The sequence below is a fragment of the Plutella xylostella genome, chromosome 22 (genome assembly GCF_932276165.1).
Source record: "Plutella xylostella chromosome 22, ilPluXylo3.1, whole genome shotgun sequence".
Lineage (NCBI taxonomy): Eukaryota > Metazoa > Arthropoda > Insecta > Lepidoptera > Plutellidae > Plutella > Plutella xylostella.
Genome location: NC_064002.1, coordinates 175618 through 188399, shown reverse-complemented (window position 1 = coordinate 188399; position 12782 = coordinate 175618). Strand labels below are relative to the sequence as shown.

Genomic DNA, 12782 nt, shown 5'->3' with positions numbered 1-12782 from the left:
GACTGACTCTAGCACAAAAATCTACCGCATACACATCGAGAGTACACAAAGACTAGTTGTCAATGTAATCACCTCGACAAAGATTCCCACAAACATCGCACCTCGCCGCCACAAGTAATAGTCAAACTTTACTTCTATTGTAACAGTTGAAAAATTTACTACTGTAGCAGGTCTTCCCAGAACCGTCCTCCGGCCCGGACCGCGAGTCAACACCAGCACCCGCTGACGACGCTTCTTAAACACTTTTATTATTTCTATGTTGTCACACTGGAGCGTGAGCCGACAGCCGATGATAGACTACGCGCTATAGATATGCTTGATCAAGAGTACCTTATGAGGACCACAAAATATTACATAGCAGCGTACTCAAGCTATTAAGAATATATAACATTCTTTCTTGATTGTACTCAATTTCAAAGATATTTAGAGGTCTTATAACTGTAACTTTTGAGTTAGTGTAAGGTTATATTCTTGTGATGTTTATTTTATCACCATCATCATGTGCCTTTAATTGTCAACTCACTGCTGTAGGTGTATACCTCTCTATAATTAACTAACTTAGTAATGAACAAGTAGTCACATCTGCGAGAGCGACATGTCCTTTGTCGCACGGCAGCTCAAAGACAAAGCTTGGTGTTTGTCCGAGGCTCGCGGTCGCCGCCGCGTGTTTGTCCACACACTCTCTACCAAATACTACATCCAAACTGGTTTAGACAAAGAACAACATGTTACATTTACGTACTCCCAAGGGCAGTTCATTAATCGACACTCAAAAACCGTAAGGTTTGGTAACCAATACCGCCGTTAACGGAGTCGCATTCTCATAGTAAATCAGCCGAAAACAATTTCAAGTGACATTTGACCTCACCGCTGGAAAATATTTATCGCTTCCGTTACGATGACAAACATTTGTAATTGAGCGGTCAGCGCGGCGCTGCAGCGGTGTCGGGTTGCAGCCAGTGACGAGGGTGTTGCAGCGGACTAACCTTTTCTTGACGTCCCCCTCGCTCGGAGTCAGTGCCAGCTTTGTCAAAGCAAGCAGGGCGCTGACCAGAGCCCGGCCGGGAATGCGCGGCAGGTGGATGACTGACCACCGGTCATTGCCGTGTCAAATTACATGTTCGATGTGAAATTTATTGACGACGCAAAAGCTTGTAAGGAAGTAACGCAATAAAAAGCGTTAAAAGAAAAGAAATAAATACTGTAGTAAAGAAGTGACCGTTGCGCCCGCCACGATCCGATGACGGTCATTGTCGAAGCGTCAACTGAATTAATTTTAATTGTAATCGTAGCGTGATACAGTGAGCCGGCCATGGGTGTCACAGGTCATTCGATTTTGCATTGTTCCCTATTTCTGTTATGTTTCCTGAAAACACGTCAACCTTGTGAACGTTATGTTTCAGTATTTAATACTAAAAGTATTTTTCGTACCTACATACCTTTAGATAAGGTTTTGTAAATAGTTCTAGTAATGCAAACTTTCAAGCCGTATATAAACAGTGGTAATGGTGTCATTGAGAAGTGTGCTTGGCTGAATGTGCGTGAAGTGTTGTCCAAAGCTGGTGTATCTGGGTGAGCGGCGCCGCCGCCGGGGCGCGCGGCGTGACGCCCGCGGACCTACATGTTGCTGGAAACTAACTGACTTTCCTTAGAAAGCACGCACTCACCCGTTAAAACATTATCAACATTTTTTGTAAAAATAAAAATATTTTAATACAAAATGTCTGCATTCAAAATTAATTACAATCGATACTATGAGAACCCTCAGACGTTGTAAGCTCAATTTGATCTCAACTATTTCATTAATAACAGCTACCGATACTGGAAACGTATTTTTGATATTTCCGATTAAAGTTAAACTTCAATTTGATCGACAGATATGACTTATAATCCCATGTAAAGGAAGTAATATTTTCAATCGTAAAAAATCATAACTGTTACATCACGAGCTAAACGGGCAATAATTTAGAATCAAGTGATTCAGTAGCCAGTCCTTACTTGCGCGTATCAAATCTTAGACCGTCCGAGTAATTTCAATGGCATCGACTACTCTAAGCTTGAACCGACTTTTGAGAGATTTCACTTTTTTGAACATTTTAGTGTTATCTGGGCTCACGGTGTCGGTCGATAAATATCGTACATTATGGTCGCCGGCCGCTTTGAAGTCGGTTTTATCCCGATTGCTGCGGACCCTGCCTCATCGACTGGTAGGAGGTAAATTATTTGAGCCGGTTGTGTTCCATTATTTATTTACTACGATGCCCTTAAACTGGGTTTGCGTGTGAATTCCACATTCTTACTCAATCATACTATTTTTTATTTCAATCACCAATATTGGGTAATATATACATATTCGGAGAGTATATGTCTTTGTGAATTGTGATGATATAAATTAATATAATATCAATTAAAATAAGTCAGTCTTCAATACTGCAGCTGTTATGAATAGTGCCTAAGTACATTAGGTACACAATAGCAACATAGTAGAATCCGGGCAGGAGGAGCGAGACGCTGCGCCCGCGCCGCCTCCCGCCACCAGTGACTCTTGACTTTCCTTAGCTTAAGCTTCATAATGTAATTGAGTCCGAACGAAATCCGGCCCACCATTACCATACAATGGACCAGTCAGTTCCGTCGAGCCCGCCAGGTCGCCGAGGCCAAAAAAACATTACCACTGCCGCGCGACGCAACCACAAACGTCATTTACGACGCTCCCGCACCAAGCAAAATTGAGTCAAATGATAATATGGGTAAGATTAAAAATAAGAACTCTGTGGAATATTTTCGTCAAAGCAAGAAGGTTGTCAGACGTCCATCCGAAGCAGCGCATCGCGAGCCGACGAGCGCTGACGAGTGACAGGACTCCGTAAAAACGGGAGTGTAACTTACCAACCGGCGGAATGGGTCGCCTGCGTTTTGACTTATCACCCACTGTACCTACACACGGGCCTCACTTAGTTGCGGCTCTGACACGAACTGAAAAAGACTCTATCGCTGATGTTTAAGAATCTGATTCAATGAAAGGATGTTTCGCACATGTGAAGTTTTTGCAGAACATCTCAGATGTCTCCAGATTTAAAAGTCAAGTTTTTAGTTGGATTCGTGTCGTTTATTTAGGCGAGTGTTCGCCTCGTGAGTTCTGGGGCTCGTGATGAGTCGCAGGGTTTCACATTTTGACGTTCCTTGACTTGTTTTATGGGATTCCGATGTTTCATTCTTATTGTCCTGCTCATTGTGAAGGTATAACGGTTTTTGCTATTCGGATGATTTACTCGTTTAAAATGTAGCGTTTCACAGTTAGCGTTGGCTGCGTGGGTTTGGTTTTTATACGTCTAGCCTACAACTGCATGTAACTAATACCTACTTATAAAAATATATAAAATATCATCAAAGATAGACTATATCCCTGATATTACTTTCTCCATAACAATTCTGTATATCAAACCAATATTTTCTAGAGTTACAATTCAAAACTTTGCCAAATATTAGAAGGTGGTCATTTTGCTAATGATTAAACCATAATTTACAAACTAATGAGGCATAAATTATTTTAATAAAAATAAATGTGAGAGGGGTCAAAGTATCGAGCCACTTTTTCTTGATCACTATTTTAGTTTTTTGTATACAAATTAATGGGTTTATGTCAGAGTGGAATCTCATTTGTGCTGCCGTCTGGGGACACTTTCTAGCCGGAGCGACATCCGGGTGGCTCCTCTCTGCTTTCTTTACGTGCATGTATCCACGTGTATTGTGTCGTCTGTCTAATGTCTGTGCTCGCGACGCGACGTGCGTTTTCAGGTTTGTCAAGTTGCTTGGAAGCTGCAGTTTGCGCTATCACAAAGTTTTGACTTGTTTAGGCTGCTTCAGCTTTCTAACCCGTGTGGATTGTATATCTCAAGTGAAACGTAGATTTATATTAGTTTAGTAGGTATTTACAATTTACAATAGAATTAGACTTGCCCTGAGCATAAAACTTTTAAGTAATAATAACTTCTTCTTCAATCCTCAGAAGCTTGTACGAATTCAAATCCTCACAGCATTGTGAAGTGTACAAGGCATGTGAACATTGAGCTGGCATTAGCCGTTGTTTAGTTCTGAGTCGCGGCACGTCGGAGCGCGATACAAGTAATCACAGTCACATCTAGCTACCGGACTTTACACTCACTCGCGGCTTATTTACACATGTACCAGGGTATCTATGTATTGTACCCAATATTGTACCCATAATATGAATACGTATATTGGCAAGCTTATGACCATTTCAGCGAAATCTTAGATGATGATCCTTTAGGAAAAAGCTAGAGCAATATGCACTGATGCACCAACAACGTAGACTGGCTTGTTAGTAAAACATATACACAAACACAAAGCATCAAGTCCATAGAGTTTTATTAAACAAACATCAAATTATATTTGTTTAGTAGTAGATTATTAAAATATACCGTATGGTATTCGAATTACAAAATAATTTGACTAAAAAGGCAACCAATTACATTTACATATTGTAAAACAAAATCATGCAAGAATGCCCGGGTCGGTGTAAAATAATAAATTATAGTATCTAAAATACTACGAGATGAATATTCAAAAGGACTTCTGTTGAAAAAAATGCATATGTTTATGTGTTGATTAGTTTACTTATTAATCAACTCGTCTCTGTAATTATGCGCCCGCCTACTTGTCTGTTTAAGTGATTTTGAAGCTCGCGTCCGTTCATGATTGATGATTCGTAGTTTTATCAATTCCTCGGATTTAAATAGCGGCTGGTCTGCGCGCCGTCTGCCCCGCGTCGCGTCACGTCGTCCAGTTTTTACAAGAGACCAAATATGTCGCTTTATGAATATGCAACTCGTTTTAAAATTGAGACGCACTTGGAAGTTCCTGCAGCGTTTTAAGACGTGTTTTGCTCAGTTATTTAGTAGATCATTAATCAATACGCCCTAAAAGCTGTTTGATTACCCAATGTAGCCGACCTTATTGGTCCCAGATCTAGAAATGGATGTTGGTACCCTTGGTGTTATCGATTCTCTGCCGCCCAGCGCACTGCCTCGACTGTGGCATATTAAAAGAGGTATAGATGGCTGGTCACAACTTTCCGAAAAGAGATCCTGGACCTTAGGTATCCAGCTCCGAATGACACGAAATTTGTATGAACAAGTGTGGACATTGGTGCTTACCCTGCAATGGGCTGCAAGCTCGTCACCTCCAGTCATGATCATGACCAGGGCTGATTGCCTCCACTGCCTGGTGGTGCCGTGGGTCTGCATGTCGGCTGGTGCAGTTGGTATGCGAGCCGCGTGTGCGACGGCAAGATGCTCCACTTGGCGCGCGCCTTGTTTGAGCACCGGACGTCGGCGGCGGCGGCGGCGGCGGACTGCTCCTCTATGACCACAAGTTTCAGTTCACAAACTTATACGATTCATTTCAGAGGAAATTATGATAATATACTCAGGAGCAATGAAATAGTTCCACTTGCCATCGACGTTCCATGTCACTGGAACTTTTTTATTGCTCGAGAGTGTAGTAAGTATTGCAAATAGGTACTTATCTATAATGTGGCGTAAGAAAGGTCGAACTATGGCCCTAGGAAAAATAACTAAGTATACCATTAATATGGATCGGATTAATATTATCGTGACACAAGACCTGATGCTATATGCATAACTTTTTTATTTATTTATACACAAGTATAATAGAGATAGCTTTTGGATTTCTAATTTGATCAACATTAAATTAACTAGAATAAATCAGTAAGTTCCAAGGTCGAGTGGGTGCAACAGGAACGCACCGCGGCTGTCCGTCAAACGTCCCGTAAACTGCCCGATTTGGCCGATTTTCCGAATTGTCCTCTAATGATGTCACCTCCGTGACTTACAAAGTATCCAAACAAAAGTTTACTGCTATAAAATCAATCCTACTGTTTGGCACGGCTCTAATATGATTATGTTTCATGCATCGTCCTTCGAGATTACATAACATGTAGTAGTACGTCTAGTGCTTACCATTGCCACGATATTCATAGACAAAAAAGAAAAAAACTAAATCTTGTCTATGCCCTAGTCGACCGACACTAGCGCCCCCTTCCGGAAATACTTCAATTTACGTTTTCGTGCGACGCCATTGCACACGCTCAATTTTCACTCCTGCGAAAAAATAATTAAAGAGGTGATAAGCAATGCCGGGAAGAAGATCGGAGAGGCTGAAGAGGCGCAGACTACCCAGCTCTGATTCACCTTCAAGCGAGGAAGATCCCATTCCAAAAAATCGACGCCGGTTTTTTCCCGTCCTTGACTCGTCGTCGGAGGACGAAATAAATGATAAAGGACAAGAAAATGAAGACATCGTATCCCCAGGTACTATTTAAATATTGATATCAGTGATTGATTGCATAATCCCAAGCATGAAGGGGGAATATACATAAATTTTTCCTAAATGCTCGCACATGTGGCGCTCAGTTTGAGGTTAGGAAAAAATATTAATTTACTCGCATAACATGCTATTATGTTATGAATTAATGATAGTTCAAGTGAGTCTGAAAGACTCGCCTACTAATCAGTTAAGGCGACAGTTCAAGTGCAGTCTTGAAGGCTCACCTACTGATAGAGCCTATTTGCGAGGATTCAGGTGTAAATGCTCTTTAAGACGCAATAACACTAAAAACATAGTTTTTTTTAAATACTGTCCTAATCAGTTAAGGCGACAGTTCAAGTGCAGTCTTGAAGGCTCACCTACTGATCAAGCCTATTTGCGAGGATTCAGGTGTAAATGCTCTTTCAGACGCAATAACACTAAAAACATATTTTTTTTTTTTAAATACTGTCCTTTTTTGTTACAGAGGACCATCCTCACAATGATTTTTGCAATCTGTTGGGGGAGGACCCCTCAAATATGAGGCGTGGGGAGGACCTACACCTCCAACTATGTAACCGGTGGAATGACACCCTCACGCATGGTTTAAAAACCCTAAAGAAAGAAATTAAAGAAAAATATTTGTTGCCGGACAATTGCAAGGCTCTTGCGGCACCCATCTTAAATGAAGAGGTCAAGATCGCCGTGAACGATCCAGCACTTAAGAGAGACAGAATTCTAGCTGCCAACCAGCAGCAGTTGGGTATTGCCCTAACTGCCGTGGGACAGGCCCTGGGCCTAGCCTTGAAGGACAAGAATCCAACAATGATAGAAAAACTGAGTGATGCGGGCAGACTACTCTGTGACCTCCATCATCAACAGACGGTATCAAGACAGAGGTTAATAACGAATGGGTTAAATAAAATCACAAAGGAGGGGTTGAAAGATGCCCCACGGGATGAATACCTTTTTGGTGAAAACCTTAGCGAGAGATGGAAAAATTATAGGAACTTAGGTAAAACTTGTCAACACTTCTATTATTTATACACATTGGGTACTACTGTTTATGTATAAGGTATTTATATATATTTTATTGTGTATTTTAGGCAAGTCAGCTTCCGAGATGAAGGCTTATCAGCAACGACCTGCTCCTGCACGGACCATTTCTTTACCTCAGCGGCCGGGAAACTTCAGAGGCCCACCTCAAGCTTCACCACGGCCACAAATGAAGCCGAGTGTGGGCAGGCAGAACCAGTTCAACCAGCAGTACAGGCCTCAGAGTTTCAACTTCAAGCAGGGACCACCGAGACGAGGCAATCAATTCAACCGGACACGACAGAGATACTAAACCCACAGGTAATTGGGGGCAGACTACGTTTCTTTTATAAAGATTGGTGCAACATTACAAATGATCCTGTTATTCTATCTTGGATACAAGGTGTACATATACCTTTTACATGCTCGGTTCACCAGCAATCATGTTCTAAAGCCAACATTGTTTCCATATCAGATGAAGTTTACATGGACACTGAGATACAGTCTCTTATTGGAAAGGGTGCTGTGCAGATTTGTTCTCCTTCACCCAATCAATATGTATCCCCAACTTTTTTAGTTGATAAGTCCAACGGTGAAAAGAGGTTCATCTTAAACTTAAAGGGGCTTAACAAATTTATTGAAACCAAACATTTTAAATTAGAAGATTTGAGGACTTTTATCAAATTAGTAAATCCTAATTGTTTCATGTGTACATTAGACTTAAAGGACGCTTATTTTTTGCTGCCTATAGCCGCACAGGACCGCAAGTACTTAAGGTTTAATTGGAAATCTAATTTGTATGAGTTTTTAGTCTTGCCGTTTGGTCTTAATGTTGCTCCATACATCTTCACTAAACTTTTGAAACCAGTGATGAAATACCTGCGTTTGCTTGGTTTCATGTCTGTTATTTATATCGATGATTTGTGTCTTATAGGCAACACATATGAAGACTGCCTTACGAACCTTAACATAACTAAGTCTCTTTTACAGTCATTAGGATTTATAATTAACTATCAGAAAAGTAACCTAACTCCAAGCACATACTGTAAATTTTTAGGATTTTGTATTGACTCTCAATCAATGAGGGTAGAGTTACCCTTAGAAAAGAGATTAAAGATAAAAGCAAAAATAATAAAAATGATTCATACTTCACATTGTACAATCCGAGAATTTGCACGGTTCCTTGGTCTTATTACTTCAGCTTGTCCTGCAGTTTCCTATGGTTGGGCCCACACAAAACACTTCGAAAGAATTAAATATTTAGCCTTACTGAAGAATGATAACTATAGCAGTAAGTTAAATATTCCTAGATCTATTCAGGGTGACCTTTACTGGTGGTTGCATAATATTGACACTGCAACTCATCCTATAAGAGGGAATAACTTTATATTAGAAATATTTAGTGATTCTTCTAGAACGGGTTGGGGTGCAGCCTGTGGTAACGATAGAGCTAGCGGAAGATGGACGGAACAGGAACTAGATAATCATATCAATTTATTAGAGTTAAAAGCAGCTTACTTTGGGTTAAAGATATTTGCTAAGCACATACAAAATTGTGAAGTACTTTTACGCATCGATAACACAACAGCAATCTCATATATCAACAGAATGGGTGGTGTCCAGTTTCCACATCTAAACCATATTGCACAAAAAATCTGGGCTTGGTGTGAAAAACGACGTATTTTTGTATTCGCATCATACATTGCTTCGCAAGAAAACTATATTGCTGATGCTGAATCTAGAAAAGTCTCTACCGATATTGAATGGGAGCTGGCAGATTATGCCTTCAGCAAAATAAAACGGAGATTTGGCACTCCAGTCATTGACCTTTTTGCAAATAGAATAAATTCAAAGTGCAGTAGGTATATTTCATGGCATAGCGACCCCTATGCTTTAGCTATAGATGCATTCACAATCAGTTGGGCAGATGAATATTTTTATGCCTTTCCTCCATTCTCTGTAATATTAAAAACATTAAGAAAAATCGTTAATGACCAGGCAGAGGGCATTGTGGTTGTACCTAACTGGCCTAATCAGCCTTGGTATCCCTTGTTTAAAGAACTGCTTGTATCTGATACAGTAACATTCAAACCAAATAAAAAACTCCTATTGTCTCATTCCAGCCTTCAACATCAACTCCACAGGAGCCTGTCCCTGATTGCAGGTGTATTATCAGGGAGGCGTTTGTGAGGAGGGGATTTCCCTCTGATGCACTTGACATCCTATATTCTTCTCTTTCGCAGAACACACATAAACAGTATAGTCATTGTATAAGGGAATGGTTCATTTTTTGTAAATCCTGCAATTTTGATTGTTATCAGCCATCTATAGCTAACGTTATTGCATTTCTTACTAAGCTATATCAACAAGGCTGTAATTATAGTTCGCTAAATACATACCGCTCAGCTATATCTTTTCTGGTGGGTTCTGACATTGGAAATAACTTAGATTTAAAACGTTTTTTCAAAGGAGTTTTCAGAAGCAGACCCCCTCTCCCAAAGTACGATCTAACTTGGGACCCAGACCCAGTATTAGACTATCTCAGTAGCTTATATCCAAATGATAAGTTAACTCTTGAGATACTTTCTAAGAAACTCATCACATTACTTGCTCTAGTAACGGCACACAGAGTACAGACGTTCAGTTTGATTAAATGTACAAATATTAAAATTTTAAGTGATAAAATATTAATAAAGGTTCCAGACTTAATTAAAACATCTAGACCAAATAGTCACCAACCACTCTTAACTCTGCCTTTCTTTGTAGAAAAACCTGAGATATGTCCTGCAAAAACTTTAATATGTTATATGTCAAAAACTAAAAATTTAAGGTCAGAAGAAGAAAGGTTGTTTTTAGGTTTCAGGAAACCTCATTCTGTGGTAGGCACCCAGACGCTTAGTAGATGGATTAAGTTATCATTACAGAATGCTGGCATAGATGTTAGTATATTTACTTCACATAGTACCAGACATGCATCTACATCTAAGGCTAAGAGGTTAGGATTAAACATTGACCTGATCCGGAAGACTGCCGGATGGAGTCAATCTTCACAAGTGTTCGCTAGATTTTATAACAGAAATGTTGTAGACTTAAATAATGATAGTAATCTATTTGCTAGAACAGTGTGTTCATAAGTATGTTCCATAAAAGTATGTTTTTTTATGTTATAATTTATAAAAGTAGGTTTGTTAAAGATACAACTTAAGTATTATATACCATGTTTTATTACTTGTATTTTTGAATAATTATAGTAATCTATTTGCTAGAACAGTGTGTTCATAAGTATGTTTTATATTATAATTTCTGAAAGTAGAAGAGATATAACATAAGTATTATACCAGGCTTTCTTACTTTTATGTTAAATCCGAAGAGGGTAAAAATATATGTAATGTTATAAGGGTATGTTTGTTAGAGATTTAACACAAGGATTATATTTGTATTTTTTTAATAAGAGGTACAAATTAAAGATCTCATATATGATAATCTTATTGGTGTTATTTATTTCACGTAACTCTAAACATCCTACATGTTATGTAATCTCGAAGGACGATGCATGAAACATAATTAAAAATCAAACGAACTTACCTTACGTGAAGTTTGATGTTAATTATGTGAACTGCATCGTCCGAGAGATTACAACCCACCCTAGAAGCCCACGTATCCTAGGTATAGATAGGTAAACCAGGATACTCCCTAAATAGTGAAATAAATAAAGGACTCTAAACTTATTGAAGTATTTCCGGAAGGGGGCGCTAGTGTCGGTCGACTAGGGCATAGACAAGATTTAGTTTTTTTCTTTTTTGTCTATGAATATCGTGGCAATGGTAAGCACTAGACGTACTACTACATGTTATGTAATCTCTCGGACGATGCAGTTCACATAATTAACATCAAACTTCACGTAAGGTAAGTTCGTTTGATTTTTAATTATAGAATAGTGTTTTCAAACGTAAAGCAAAGTGAACGCCTCCCTCCATTGAGACCAGGGAAAAATAATCATCAAAATTAATAAAATTTTGTTTTTAAATTAACTTTCTTAGCTATCTTTACATAAAATACATAGGTTTGTATATAAGGTCCATAACCATCATGTACTACGTGTAACTCGATAGTGCCTCTATAGTAAACAAACAACACGCTTAATTTCCGCGCCCACTTAGCGGCGACATTTCAACCGACCGCGACAAATGCACTGCAAATAAATATCTACCTTATCAGTTATAGCTACAACTGCAGACCGGCCTCCATCGGTGATCAATGATAATGCTGCCAGATAAGATCAATTTTCCATTTACATTTTAACAATTAATACCAGCTATTGCTTACCTGGGTCTCCTCATTTTAATAATTCACTAGAATGCTATGTTGCACTTACACACAGAAACTATTTCATATAATCCTGTTTTCAAGAGAATATCAATACCATACCATATCATATACAAACAGGAGTCCCCTTAACACTGAATAAGTACACAAATCATATACTAGCCGAAAAGCCGAAAGGAGGCAACTCAGGGGGTCATTTTGAACAACTTTTGTTCTACGACTGTTGAAACGTTGTTGGTTACGTGACTTTTTATATACTTACTACTTTTGGAACAACCGGTATAGATCTGAGTAGGTTATTGTAAGTACATACCTTCTAAATACAACATTCCAGTGTTGTCTGCCGCTGAACACTCGTCTAACCGCCACGATCATGGTAGCTTTAATACCTAATAAAGAACAATAATTACAACTTATAAAAAATATAGCATTTTACACGTAGATGCAAGAATTTCCTCAATACGTTTATTAGCCATCAAGATAATGATAGATAAACAAACGGTCTTAATGTATTTCCATTAGGTGTAAACGTCGACCCGCATTGCTCGTGTATAATTGCAGCCGACTGTCGCCCACAGCTAGGAAATGCATGAGCCTGCATATTAGTATAAATCTTTAGTTTTTATAAGGACGTGCGCAAACATCTGCTCGAGCCTGCGTCGATACAGGTTTGTGGGAGCCCTAACGTACTGTCCGGGCACTCATTACACGAGGGACATGTGTAGCTGATTATAATGTCAATGCCGGATAAAACGCTACTTGTGTTTTAGCTTGACAAGTATTTCTACTATTTCCTACATATATGTATACTGTATACTGTACTATAACTACTATGAAAATAGGAAGCTATTTTAAATAAAACCAAATGACGACTCATGCGGGCAAGTGCCAGTGTTATTGTATTTATGCTAATAAACGTCACAATATGGAGAAACATCTGTAATAATATATTTAATATATAAAAAAAAACATTCGAATTAAAAGATAAGATAAATTGATCAAGTCATTAAGAGGCTCGTCTCCTCATAAAATTATTCGTAGACGCATTAGTTGCTAGGTTAAGAAACATTCAT

General features: G+C 39.0%; 1 protein-coding gene across 1 annotated transcript; it reads left to right on the top strand.

The window, feature by feature from the left end:
- Positions 1-5954: 5954 nt before the first annotated feature.
- Positions 5955-11220, top strand: LOC119694120. Its single transcript, XM_048629218.1, has 4 exons — positions 5955-6353; positions 6836-7363; positions 7455-7704; positions 9507-11220. Exons 1-3 carry the CDS (start codon positions 6176-6178, stop codon positions 7694-7696), a joined length of 948 nt encoding a protein of 315 aa, XP_048485175.1. The 5' UTR covers positions 5955-6175; the 3' UTR covers positions 7697-7704; positions 9507-11220.
- Positions 11221-12782: the final 1562 nt, after the last annotated feature.

Bases quoted from the DNA above. Each gene is read 5' to 3' on its own strand.
- LOC119694120 (XM_048629218.1), top strand. From the start codon at position 6,176: ATGCCGGGAAGAAGATCGGAGAGGCTGAAGAGGCGCAGACTACCCAGC. The intron at 6,354-6,835 runs GTACTATTTAAA...TTTTTGTTACAG, and splicing joins TGAAGACATCGTATCCCCAG to AGGACCATCCTCACAATGAT. The intron at 7,364-7,454 runs GTAAAACTTGTC...TGTGTATTTTAG, and splicing joins GAAAAATTATAGGAACTTAG to GCAAGTCAGCTTCCGAGATG.